The sequence below is a fragment of the Ascidiella aspersa genome, chromosome 6 (genome assembly GCF_963924565.1).
Source record: "Ascidiella aspersa chromosome 6, kaAscAspe10.2, whole genome shotgun sequence".
Lineage (NCBI taxonomy): Eukaryota > Metazoa > Chordata > Ascidiacea > Phlebobranchia > Ascidiidae > Ascidiella > Ascidiella aspersa.
Window position 1 is genome coordinate 20,932,220 of NC_139452.1, and position 14,285 is coordinate 20,946,504.

General features: G+C 34.2%; 1 protein-coding gene across 1 annotated transcript; it reads right to left on the reverse strand.

The window, feature by feature from the left end:
- Nucleotides 1-1,843: 1,843 nt before the first annotated feature.
- LOC146140710 (uncharacterized) lies at nt 1,844-7,720 on the reverse strand. The gene is made up of 9 exons (XM_083391197.1): nt 7,331-7,720; nt 6,872-6,934; nt 6,325-6,378; nt 5,766-5,920; nt 5,577-5,635; nt 5,304-5,406; nt 3,397-3,558; nt 3,077-3,207; nt 1,844-2,090 (listed from the first exon to the last, which is right to left on the reverse strand). The coding sequence occupies exons 1-9, from the start codon at nt 7,428-7,430 to the stop codon at nt 1,979-1,981; spliced, it is 939 nt and encodes a 312-aa protein (XP_083247323.1). The 5' UTR covers nt 7,431-7,720; the 3' UTR covers nt 1,844-1,978.
- Between the last annotated feature and the right edge of the window lie 6,565 nt (nt 7,721-14,285).

The window sequence follows — 14,285 nt, forward strand, 5'->3', positions numbered from 1 at the left end:
ACGCGCTCTCTCCAGTTCTGCAATATGGACGAATATATTGGCAATAAAAATTATAAATAAGCGGTTTTAAACTGTGGTCTGTGAACTCATAAGAGTCCGCGAGAAAGTCTAAAGAGATCCGAACAGCATGATTCAAATTTTAACAAGATGCTCTTCCAGCGATTTCTTATCTAGTAAGTATCGGACATTTCGAGAACCTATACAGGGTGTTTTATCAGGGAATAAATTCATCACGCATGACATCACGCAAAGTAAAAATCAAAAGTCAGGGATTTCTTACTATATGTTTTGTATAAAAAAAGACTACTCGAACCTGAGTACGACCTGCGCATGCGCAGTACCAAGTTTGGAACTGTTGAGGCCGCATACTGTAAGTCGAAAAGGTGGAACAACACAAGGCGTATTTGGGAGGATAACCTACAGGCAAATTGCTGTTTATATGTCCTATTTTAAGTTCGTAAATTGAATACAGACTGTATAAAGTAAGAACCAGGCTTGACGGATCGGTAAATTTGACCGGAATCGACTTCACCATATTATAGTATACAATAATTACATGGCCATATTGTAAATCGATACAATTCGCACAAAGCGCGATAAAATTGGATTAACTATAGTTAACTTGGCTGACTAAAAATTAGAGCGGCTCCTTTCGGATAAAATTTGCATCAATTACATTTTGTGATTTGCAAGTATAGCCTACTGTAAAAATTAAAAAGTTACGAGGCCTGAAAATTATGCTGAATTAAGTATCAATATATAAATTTAATAAAAATATGTACAAATGAGTTAGAAACAGGGCTCTGACTTGCGTACTGAAGGACAATGCTACATTAAATAACTATACGTACTACAGATTCTAATACAGAGGTGTCCAACTCAAATATGTCGGCGTGCCAACTTTTATCCTATAACTTATTCCCGTGCCAAAGTTTAGTAATATAATTCTTTCTAATAATTAAAGCGTTTTGTTACAAATAATAAAAACGTGTAGTCAGCAGTGCGCATTACTGCATCTAAATGTCCGTCGGTTAGCTGACTTTTGCTTTTTGTTTCTTTAAACCAAACTTTATAGTTTTGTGAATGCTAGCCTCCACTACAATATAATATTATAGTATTAGAAGTAATGTGTGTTGTCGTGATTGCAGCGATTGTTTTATATTGTGAATAAACAATGGCAATTTACTATATAAAAAATTAGGTATTTTTTTACAATTGGCTGAATTGCAAATTAAGTAATTTAGGGGGGTTTGCGTGCCATTTTTTATTTGGTCGCGTGCCAAATGTGGCCGCTTGTTGGACACCCCTGTTCTAATATAAAAAATGACAAAAGTTCAATAATTTACAATAAATCTAACAATTTATGGAAGCACTTATAAAGTTAAACCTCAATAAAAAAGGCAAATGGTTGTTTTATTTAGACTCATTTTAAGGTATATAAGTAGAGGTAGCAATTCACCTATAAAGAGTGTGACGTATACTCTTTACGTCAAATAAATTACGGTTGTAAGATCTGTAATTGAACGCAGATGCTAGTTTTTTGAATTGTTACTGCTTACAGAATTTTTTTACCGACGAGATCGAACGATGCAGTTTAAGGCAAATAATTAAACTTATAAGGCAAATTTTTACTTGATATGGATTTCTTACTTTTGACTTAGCTTGAAGTTTTACCATTTGTGGTTTGTTTTGCATTTCTATATGAATTTTATATACTGAATTCGCCTAAATAAAATTAATACACTTGTAACCAAGTTTTTTAACTTTCTATTTTGGGTCGAGTTTAGAGCGTTTTGGTGCTTAAGATTAAACACCGTTTTGCCAATGTAGTATAATCTGCTGATGAGTATTAATATAAAAGTGATGCCCAATGGATGTATGAATAACACATTTAACTGCAAGTTTCGTGATATATTTACATAGTTAAATGGTTTAACAAAACAGAAAACGTAATCAACATTAAGAGAACAGCAAAGTGTTAATTCGGAAATAGACCACTTGAAATTTTCCAAAATGTGTTCTTAAAACTGAGCAAAACTTTTTCAAGAAAGGTCTTAACCTCGGTTGACGACATGTAAGTGGGCGGTGACCTAAAAACGAAATATCACAGAACAACAATTAGATTTTAAAGGTAGTCTTGGTGAAAGCTTACCATAAAAACATCGCAGCCCAAGGTATAGGCAAAAGTGCGTTCCGGCGAAGTTAACCTGATCTGTTATAAAGTGTTTCACGACTTTCATGTTGCTGTTGCCTGTTGCTAACATTTTAATGTTTACTTTTTATTTTTCTTAAATTAAATATGTATTGATTATACAAAAAAAATGTTTTGATTGTAAAAAACAAAAAATACACAATAAACATCTAACGACACATACATCAACAGCACATGTTTACATCCAATTAAAATGCGTCTAAAAATGAATTAAGTCTTCAGTAAGATTTCTGAAAGTATAATGTGTTTTATGACTCAAGAGCAGTTGGCGTTGCCAATACTACGACTTTCCGAAATGGCTAACCCTAGTTAAATAATGAAGACCTATAAATTGTTTTGATCGATTCAAAACTAAGGCCCCATTTAAGGGAGGTGTACGATCACATGCAGCAAGCAGTGATATCAGTTTCTCTACTTGCTTCCCAGTGAGCCAGCGTAGTTCAGTCTAAATCGACGGCACTGGAACGGTCGAGGCAATTGTCGTGAATTCGAATCTTACCACAAACTTGCTTTTTTAGTAGCAAATGCCTTGTTTGTAGTTAAATCATAATACTTATTACAAAGTTATATCGATTCTAACGGCGTGGTTGGCCATTCGGTGATTTAAATGGTTGATGGAAAGATAATCTGTTGAAACTCTGTATCGCTTTTAAAACTTATACGATTTAATAAAGAATATTTTTTTGCCTGTAAAACGAGAAAAATGAATTCATTGTTGTTTTTTGTAAAAAAATAACTACAGAGAATTTTGATAAATAAAGCTCCGAACACAACGGTTGTCTTGTTAAACGTACGTATAATCAACTGCACTAAATTCTCCTAAAACTCTATTAGAACTAACGGTCATGTAATTAAACTGAATACCTTGAAAGAAGCATGTAGTTGAAGTAAACGTTATTCATTGTTCCTCGTAACATGGCTGTATTGTTTGTGAGTATTGTATTTCTTACACCCACTTCTAAGGTTAACGTTCTTGACCCAGTTGAATTAAAGAGCTGAAACGTAATTATATTTTAAGCCAGTTTTTGTCCACCCAGCAAAAGAATGCAATAATTTTCAAAAAATACATTCTTAAGTAACATTGCTGCCAGATAGGGGTCGACTGTTCGTTAACTCCCAAGACAAACAACAACAAAGACATTTAGAAGGCCTATACTATACAGGGATTAATTTGTAGATGTTACCTCTGAACTGTACATATAGAAGTATATTTGTACAATAGAAGGGTCGTTTGAAGCCCCATAGACCTGGTAGACGGTATAGTAAGCTGATATTTGTGGAACTGAAACAGATCCCCCAAATGTGGACCAACTGCCAGAACCGTCCGCTCCAAGGTTGCCGTGCTCCTAATAAATTAAAGTTCATAATTGCAACGATCTACAGAAAAGAAAGAAATATACTAACAAAAAATGAAATCTCTTTTTTATTGTCCGCCACAAACTTTATTTATTTTTTGAATATAGCTATGCATCCTGTGACCAGCGCAGTGTTTCTTAACCGTTTTTGAAGTCAGGGTGAACCACCAAAAATTTGGCGGAGCACCTGGCGAGCGAAGCGAGCGCGATTTTTGTTTTGGTATACCGGAATTTGTTTTGAATTTATTTGTTTTAAAGTTGTTAATAGATAGGCTTCATAGCATAATCCTTAAAGTACTGTATGCTCAATGAGAGATAAGCCGAAAGAAATATGTTTATATGTCCACTATTAAAAAAAAATATGTCTATTATTTTTTTAAAGTTTTCCGTTTGCCCGCGGCACACCGGTTAAGAAGCGCTGGCTGGCGACACAGCAGATGTTTGGTGTTACTTAAACGTTTGTTACGCACAGAGACATTTACATGTTTGACAATGTATTGTAGGGTTACAACGGGAACACATAATAAAACATAAAAAGTAACAATTAATATCTTAAGCAGAAAAATCTATAAAACCATAGTATTGAGACCAACGACGTAATACAGCCAAATACGCAGTAATATCCAGTACAGCATAGGTTCAAATTCGTCTGAATAAGACCTATATTCATCGGAATAAGGTCTAAATCCATCGGAATAAGGTCTAAATTCATCAGAATTAGTCCTAAATTCATCGGAATAATGCCTAAATTCATCGGAATAAGGCCTAAATTCATCGGAATAAGGCCTAAATTCATCGGAATTATGCCTAAATTCATTGAAAGAAGGCCTAAATGGCCAAAATAACCCCCGAACCTGTGGGTATATAGGGTATGAGACGATCGGGGGCCATGGGTCTGGCATCGGCCGTTTTGGTGACTACGACGCCGTCCAGGCACCGCTGTTTGGGCACCGGATTTTTGGTCCTGTTTGGGGTTATTGGGGGGTAATCGGTGGGTTTAGAAAATGGGTTGTTGAAATTATTAGGGAAGTTAGTGATGTACTTAGGGGTTGGGTTTTGGGTTAGTTAAAGTGTTGGTTTGATTCTGACCTTTTTAGGTCTTATTCCGACGGATTTAGGACTTATTCCGATTTAATACCATTAGGTATTAGTCCTATCTTGATCTTATTCCGAATTGTGTTTTATTCTGTCGTTGGTGTTGTTCTTATTTCAGTTTTATGGCAGGAGTCCGTAAGCCTACACTTGTGTACAAAAATCGTAAACTGATAATAAGGCATTTGATTGGTGGTTTACGGCGCATATAAACAGTTATTCTGCAGATAAGTATTCCCATGTTAGACGGATATTACAATTAACAACAAAACTTACCTGCTGTAAATGGATTTACATGTGTTGTAAACAAGTTGTTTTAAATACCTTTTAAGCATAAAAAATAACTTCAAAAGTCAAGCTATTTTTAGATAATAGTGAAGTGAAGTAATAAACATCAAAAATAAAATACAATTACACAAAAATGATAAATTCTTTCGATTTCACGCAATATGTGCACAACAGAGTCATAAAATACAGCAATTACCAACTAAACGGCTTTACGTATAAACCTAAGGTAAATAGACCATTACGGTTAAAATGAAACAATTTAAACCCTTAATTTCAGGCCAGGTTATTTAAAAAAAATTTTGAAGTAACTTTGACTTTGTTTACATCTGGTGTTGCAGACAAGTCTGCAGTATTACCATCAAGCGAATGTCATGGCGGAGTCCATCCGTATTGCGAACAAGCATTGACAAAGTGAATGGATGCGAAGTCTTGGTAAGCCCAATGTAAGTGTTATTGTCACTGTAATGCAAGCACTAATGTCAGCTGAAAAAGCAGATAAAAACCAAATTATAATTTTGTCAAAAAACATGTTGTCAAAAAAGATTGGATAACAGTTTTACCTTTTAAAAGAAGAAACACAAAATTTTGAATGCTTAAAAGGTGTATCTTCGAAAATACTAAACACATACCTAAAGGAAGAATTGTATTGCAGATTTTGACGACTTGAGATCTCAGTTTCCACAGTAAGCTAAATATAAATATTTAGAAACGAATACAGCATGCAAATATAGATCGAATTGTTGTTTTACTTTCACTTTAAGTTATCGGTGACACTGTAGTGATTATTGTATACCGAATTTAACTAAAAAATAAACAACCTTATTTCCACCATCGTACATATCGCTTCCTCCATCCGTAATTGACTTTCCACTTCTGTCGTCGTACTTATACTTGTACAGACTTTCGTCGGACAGGTAAATCTCACGAGCAGCAGTGGATAGAGCGTCGACAAATCTTGTAATGTTATTCTTGTCTAAAGTTTAAATTAAATGGCTTTCGTTTTTTGTTACGTCACTTTCTGAATAATCGCAGAGTAAATCCACGTAAACTTATATTATATTATAAATAATATTTGAAAACTTATTGTGCGGTAAACAAATCCATTTTAATTCCAATAAGGGATGTCCGATACTTAATAATTGTCATCCGAGACATACAACCAATATTTTAACTCAACAGTATTTTAACTCAACAGTATATTTTTAACTCAACAGTATATTAATGACACCTTTCGTATGCTCAAGAGGAAATAAGGGGAATCGCCTTTCTAAATATTTTGTAATGTACTTTAACGTCCCATTGTATAATATCCACAGTTATCCTTCTGTATTCTTTAAAAATGTTTGAGAAATAAACATTGCTCCAAATCTTACTTACAATTACATTGTGCTATTTGACGTTCAGCATATTCTTCTCTTCTGATTGTTTGATCTGAATAAAGTTCAACAATAAACACGTATTTTAAATAATAATAAATCTTAATGCTAAAAATTGGCAAAAAATATATTGTCATTTCTATAACTAAAATTGGACGTTAAGCTTGTTAACAAACTAACTGGAGAAAATAAAATGTTTTATTACGAAAGTTTTTATGCCTTTATATATGCTGGCTAAATTTTTAGGGCATTTGTTCCCAATCTTTTCTGGCGACGTACCACCTGTAGTGACTTAAGTTTTAACTATAGCGAATAAAGATCTCATATATAATTGTATTGTTTTGTATTTTATTCTAACGCAAAAATTATAGTTAACTATTTATATGTAGCAGGAATATAAAATAACATATATGTAGTACCATTTGAAAAGTTTCGCATGTCTCTTTATGTATTTTCAACATGATGAAAAAGCACTGCAACTATTTTAAAAATTTACAAACCTTATTTAGTAGTTATAATGTAGTTACATGTTAACATTATAGCATTACCCTGTAGTTTAATTGCGCGACGATTGCATATCTCAAGTTGAAGTCTGGTGTTATTTGTTTCATCTGAAAAACCACACAAATCGTTGGGGATTATTTTGAAACGTTAGAGATGGTATTAGAAACTACCCCTGAAAATTGTTTTAGTCGCTTTTTGTTTATCATAACTTAAGGTAGAGAAAGTGAAGTATAAGTTTTTATTAGTTTAAAAGGTTAAACATTTATACCATTACCAGAAACATGTAAAACATATATAGTATTTTACATCTATCCAGTTAACTTTTTTGGGTCATTAAAATACAGAGAATTATTAACGAAGCCACCGTATAACACAGCACACTTTTACCTATTTTTTACAAATTAGACCAAAGCCCAGACGCTATAAGATTAGTATTTAAAAATGTAGGAATCGTATTCCTATATAGCATTTTTGTTTTACCAATACTTTACACAGCAACCAACCTCGACAGGAATTTATTTCTGAGCCGTGTCTTTCACGATCGTCGCTTCTGCTCTCGTTACAACAACTTAAATCGTCTAAACATCGATAATTTTTAAACATACGTTAGAGTTTTACAACCGCTGATCCGTAAAAGTATACCAACTTAAAATACGTTTTTTTTTGGTTAAGTTAACCCCAAAACTTATGAATATTTCAATTATCTATACACGTTTGGGACATTTATATGACCAACTTAACTATACATTATAGGCATGAGCAACGCCTATAGTAGTTCGTTTAGAAAGCCATGATATGTAAGTTAACTAATTTAAATCGATATAATAAATACAGGTCAAGATTAGCGTTTTTGACAATTGTTCTAAAAGGATCCGGATCGCTAAAACTTTTTAATGCAGTATAATGTAGCGTCTTCATCACATGCCAGCAATCCTGCCGATGGTACGGCGACAGCTGTTTAGTTCTTGGGACGCGTTCAGATTACCCAGGAACGTGACTAAGAAACAACAAGCCAATAGTCAATATATGCTATAATTATAGTATTCAAACTATACACGTTGAACTAGATCGCGATAAAGATAATCGCCAGTCCAGAAAGCGGCCGTGGTTCAAAGAATGCGAATATGGTGATCCCTTGCAAGAAAAAAAATCACGAAAAATTGAAACACTCTTCGCCGTGTTAAATTTGCCGTAAGCCTAACTGTTTATGCTAGCCCATGCACCCTCTCCGTTGTGCGGTTGGTGATTTTTACAAAAACAAAATGTACTTATTTACCTTCGTTATGACAAATAAAACATTAAAACCTTTTGAAGGCGTTCTATCTTAATCAGGCCAACGGGCTGAGTTCGACATTAACTTAATCAATTGCTGTCTATATGTACCATCGTAGGAGCCTTACCTTTCACATTGATAAGCTGGTTTCGTATTTTAAGAAATTCTTCTTTCGTGAAGTTTTGTTGCTGAAGAAGCACCTCTTTAACAAAAATTGTAAAGGATTTAATTTAAACTTTAAAAAGAGTGTTGGCTAACCATACGCGAAACAATATCGACCAAAAGCTTGAGCAGGAGCGGATGATATCCGCATATTTGTTGATATACATACCAGATGGATTAATGTAGGTAACCATCAACCATAAATAGTGTACACAATATTCACAAAAACTACTGGGTTTTTTTAAGACGTAGTATTTATATCCATAACATTTATGCATTGTACAGCTTAGGAAGATTTGTGCTTATTTAAAACGTTTCTACATAGTTTATTTAGTTTTACCAGTTCTATTCATTTGTAGCCTATCAATCTTTTGCAGTCTTGTATTAAATTCTTCAGAACCGAGCTGTGACATTTCTGAAACAATTATGCTTGATTAACATAATATACTATTTTTCAAAAAATGGAGGACCAGGAGTTGTTAAACTAGTTCGGTTGACCACTTGAGAAAGGTATGTGGACAACTTTTTTGTACACGAAGGCCTAATTAAAATCTTAGTGTATAATTTACAAAATAAAAAAAAAAATTAAAGGAAAGAGTTTTTTGAAGAGGCGCTTTGACACCTTCTTAAATATATTTAGACATTTAAGTTTAAAATTTAAGCATGAGTTCGGCGAATAATGACTAGTTTCTTAAACAACATGCTTCAATTGCTTCATGACGTTAATAAATGACGTTACATGTGGGAAATTCATGCCGACCCTGGTTCACACAAACTAAAGAAGAATTGGGTCTCTGCGATAAAAATAGTTTAAGAACCCCTGGTATATACAAAACAAAAATTAATTAATCTTTTGACTATTTTGCACTCTTAAATTATTTGTCTAATCTAATTCATATCATCATTTAAGTTTCCTCGCCAATTAAAATTTACAAAAAAAGCAAACAAAATGGTTGTTCGGTAAAAACCTAATTTTAATATACCGTACCTTTCAAATTCATGAGAAGCTTTTTGATCCTATGCAGTTCTGATTTTGTGTCGTTGTTTTGCAGTACAACAGCTTCTGTAAAGAACACAGGGATGTTTTTATTGAGGAGTTTTTATTTAAAAGATTTATGTAACTATAGTTGACTTCGCAAGGCCGTGTCTGGGGTGTCGATGTGTAATTTAAAAATAACTAAAAAAAAAATTGGCAGTAAAGAAGCAGGAGACCCGCCTATCAAATGATTTTGGTAATGGCTTTAGTAAACCAAACGTGCTATTTGCGTCACCGTTGTTCTTCTTTTAATCAATTAGTAAAGCTTTGATCAAATGGTTTGTCTAGTCCAGGGGTTCCCAACCTTTTTAAGATCTCGTACCATATTGGACGCTCTGTACGGCCACGCGTACCACTTCTTGCAGAACAACTAATATCGAATCATATTTTTAGCTTACAACTAGTATTATTCAACGCTAAAACAGTACATTATATTTATCAAGAGTAATCATTTGACATAATTAACGCCCAATGTACCACACAGCGTTGTGCGCTTTTCAAATCAACTGTGTTCCTTGTCGACAATTGACATGTCCTGTATTTTAAAGATCGCATTGTTTCGAAACAATAAGAATAGTTACGTAACAATAAGAATGAGCTTCGGGGAAATTTTTTTGTAAACAAAATATGAAGTTGTGAATCTAGAGTTTTAGGAGAATAAAACGGAAGCTACTCGCGTACCACCTGTAAAGCCTTCGAGTACCACTATAGTGGTACGCGTACCACAGGTTGGGAACCCCTGGTCTAGTCAGTAGGAACCGTAGCTATTTCTCGACTACCCGAGCACAGGCGTTTTGTAACGTCCAGAAAATCGCTGAACAACCTTTTCACGCAATTAAGGTTATTAAATGTTAATTTACTCTATATTTAGTTCACGTTTAGTTTTACCTAACATTGCAAACTGAGGTAAACGAAAAAAAAAAAGTATTACCAGCTTTACAAAACTTTAGACAAACGACATAAATAGTACACTACTTTCAGCCAGATTTCGTTCCCCCCCCAAAAAAAAACATTGAAATGAAACTGTGATGCTCACTGGTAAAGTTACAGACCCTCGCTTTGACTTGGTTCAAAGGTATAGAATAGATAAATGGCTTTCACCAGTGGTGTAAACTGAATATAGAAGCTTTGTGAAATCCCTTACACTTCAATCGCCAGGCAGCGCATTTGCACTTTCCCAAAAAATTAACAAGATTATAGCGTTACAGTATTTAAACGAAAAAGATTGGAGCATTCAACGGGTCAAACTGACATAATTCTCCATCAAAGTTTGTCGTCTAATTACTTACATATAGAATAAAGTTTCCGTTTAATTCTAAGGGTTGCTGTTTGGATAGCGTATAGATTTCGTTTAGTTAAATAGGTGGTTGATTCATATGTAAACTCGATTTATCGGCTAAATCAGTGTTTCTCCACCATTTTTCAAGGCGACCCAAATACTAAGCGTAAATTTTACAGCGAAGCTTTGGCGACTTAATTTTCTTCACTAAATGTTTTGTAAGCTTTAAGAGAGTAAAACACGATAAAGGCAATAGCAATGATAAACAAATTTAATGAATATGAGCCATGTCTTATACACCTGAATTGTAGAAATCTTGCTCACAGCCAATATAAATACGTGCACTACGGCAGTCGGCGACCGAACCAAATCAAACGTCCACTCAATTTTGGATGGCGACTTAAGGGTTAACAAACACTGACCCCATGTGACATCCACAAAAATGTTTAGCTTAATTCGCGCTCGTACAATCCGATCGGTTATACAAATGCTGGTGATCGGGTTAAATTTAAGATAGAACAAAAGTCGTGTATCAGAATTATTAGCAAATGGGATCTGTTTGGTTTGTAATTGCGATTACAACGCTGCAAACACGTAGAATAAAATTGCAAAAGTGTCAAATTACTTGATTTAAACTTAACATCATAGTCTCTGTAAAATCTGTATTTTTAAAGTAAATAATCATAAAGAAGGAATCTCATGATACAAACACTAAGTTGCTAGACTTCACATAAAGGCGATAATAGAAAAACCGTTTCCATTACTTACTTTCTAATTTTACAACACTATGACGCAATTCAAGATCTATTGAAGTACTAAATATTGTATTGTCTGGCACGCGATTGCAAGCTTTCAACACTTGAATCATCGCAATGGTTCTTTGAAACATTTTTGCCGTGTTTGTTTCATTTCAAAGATTTTGGTGTTCTGTATACTGTAATGTTTACAAGTAAAATGCTAATTCGTTAACGCAACAGAATACCTTCAACTTTGGAAAGCCCCGTACTAATTTCGCGTCCTTTCGCTTCCGTGTTGTTATTTTGTCGCATAATAAAATCTGTAATATAAATTGTTTCACAAAGCATCACTTGCAATGTTAACTTGTTTTCCAGGACATCATTTTGAATGCCTTAAATCAAAGTAAAGTAATTTGCAAGCTAATTTAGGAGGATAAAGTTCCAATCTATATCATTATATTGGTATGTAAATTAAGTCCAAGTGTACGTGGTCAAACGAATTTTCGCTATCGCGCAAATGCCTTTTTAACTTATTTAATATATTTATGACTAAGACTTAGTTGCATATCTGTACATGACATTAAAGTTAACCTCATGCTTCTTAAGTTGCTTGTATTATGCGACCCGTTATGGCGTTAATTTGTGACGTCATCTCTAAAAGTTGTCATGCGTTGTGGTAAAAAAATATCATCGTTCCAATATCAAAAACAATTTAACTCACACTTTTTCACGTAAAAAATGTGATCAGTGAAACCGTTAAATAACACCATAGCCTACCTGTTAAATTTACTTGTTGTTTCTGCATCAATAAAAGTTTTTCGTTGATGCTGCTTGTATTTGACAGTATTTTTTCTGTAAATATATTTTAATAAAAATGTTAACTAGGAAAACAATAGAAAGTATAGGATGTATCCTTAGGTGAGATTCAATCTCGTTAGCAAACGGTTCTCTTACCAGGCACAGATCTAGGATTTTCGTTGGCACAAATGTTTTCAATTTCAGCAAAACAATGATACTAACAGCGCTTGTGGATTTGTCAGCTTAAACTGGATAAAAGATTGAATTTATCGTGCCTCCTGAAAGTATCCCAATTCCACATATTATTTTTGCTGAGGCGGTACGAATCGGTTAAATCCTATACCACTGAATATATTTATATTATCGTGTAGGAAACAGTGCTTGATTTGTTCAGCAATGCAAATGTGTTGATCTTAATTACTGGCATCCGGGGTGTATGTCTATAGTCCAGGGTTTCCAAAACTTGTTTGAACCGCGGACCACTATTTGTGAATCTGTTTTCTCTCGGACCGCAATACAAAGCAAAAAATAAATAAAACCGAATTTTATTTATTTAAAAAACGGACAACGTCAATGGGACGGATGCAATTGTTTTTTTCTGCCTAAATCATCGATTCTCGGAGTTATTTGTGAAAGGCAAACTCATAAGTCAGAGTCCAGGGAAAATCTGGACTTGTATTTTGTCTTCACTTGTATTTTGTCTTTATGTTGGTAAGAGCATAAAATGCTCTCTTAAACAAGAATATATTATTACGTCATAAACGAGAAATACGAGAATATTTCATAAACAATTTTTTGACTACAACTATAGTGCAACAAGTAACTTTACGATATTGGATATAGCAAAAGCTTTCGAAATCATTGGGTTTTGAATAATTGCGGCAGTTTATCTTTGAAAGGGTACGTACTGTACAACGTATATATGTGGTTAATATCTTGTCATATCGCCACGGACCACCTGTGCAGTCGTCGCGGACCACCAATGGTCCGTGGACCACAGTTTGGTACACCCTGCTATAGTCTATAATCTAGGGGTCGGCAACCCCTGGCATGCATGCCACAAGTGGCACGATAGATGATTTTTCAGGGCACGCCAAATGATTTAACGCGCACGTTATATCACCTTAAGAAAGCGCAACCATAACATCATACCACATCATTACCATTATTATTACATCACTAACACCAGCGCTAACTAAATGGTTGTGCACATTTCCAGTTCGATGTGCAGTGTTGTTGTCATAAATTAGTGTCTTAACTGTTGTATTTAACGTTATTTTCTGTGAGCGTTAAATTTTTCATTTACGACTTTACAATGTTCCAAAGGTGGCGCGATGTTTACTGTTATAAAACAGGTCATTCTACATTAAAAGTTACGAGGGAAACTTTCATAGAGATCAGTGGTTAAAGCAGGGCAATCTAAAAGTAAGCACGAAGGTTTTTGTGCGACTGAGAAACCAAGCTAAAAGAGAAACTGTTAGTTAACAATTCTAGGTATCGATTGAAAGCGTCGAAGTATATTCCAAAATAGCGGGCACAGTATTGTGTTCGTGACAGTTTGTTACATTTTCTATGAGCCCTTTGAATGGGTTGCTAAATATTCATCTTATTTTAGTTACGTAAATGTGTGAAATATACAGGGTGTAGAGTCGGACCAAGATTAGGGACTCGACGAAATCTCGCACATTTGGCCACACTCGGACACGGTCAGTGCAAAACTAAACATAGAAAAATGTTTGGCACGCAAGTTGGGGATATTTTGACATTATTCATAAACTGGCACACTGCATACGCTGTTTTGAGATGTTAAAAAGTTTTTCTTTCGTTTCTTTTTTACCGTTAGTATGCAATTCTGAAACAGAAAACGAAAATTAAAATACAAGCCAATGTATAAAGTGGGTCTCAAAGGGTCAGTTCACTCAGAATTACTGTAAAGCTTCTGCAAGAAAAACTATAAAAATGCTAATTTAAAGTTATTTAGTTAAAATTCGGCTACATTTTACTTCCGTGCTGTTACTTTGCCGCAGAAGCAAATCTGTAGCATAAATCGAAGATCACACAGTTTTACTTACAAAGTTTCAAAAGACTTTTAGTCAATTTTTTGAACTATTTGGTAATATTTGAACACCTGTCTTTAGAAATACATTAAGTGATTTTGCCTATTTTAAAGAAA

Bases quoted from the DNA above. Each gene is read 5' to 3' on its own strand.
- LOC146140710 (XM_083391197.1), bottom strand. From the start codon at position 7,430: ATGTTTAAAAATTATCGATGTTTAGACGATTTAAGTTGTTGTAACGAG. The intron at 6,379-6,871 runs GTAATGCTATAA...AACTTTATTCAG, and splicing joins TCGCGCAATTAAACTACAGG to ATCAAACAATCAGAAGAGAA. The intron at 5,407-5,576 runs GTATGTGTTTAG...CTTGCATTACAG, and splicing joins CAATACAATTCTTCCTTTAG to TGACAATAACACTTACATTG.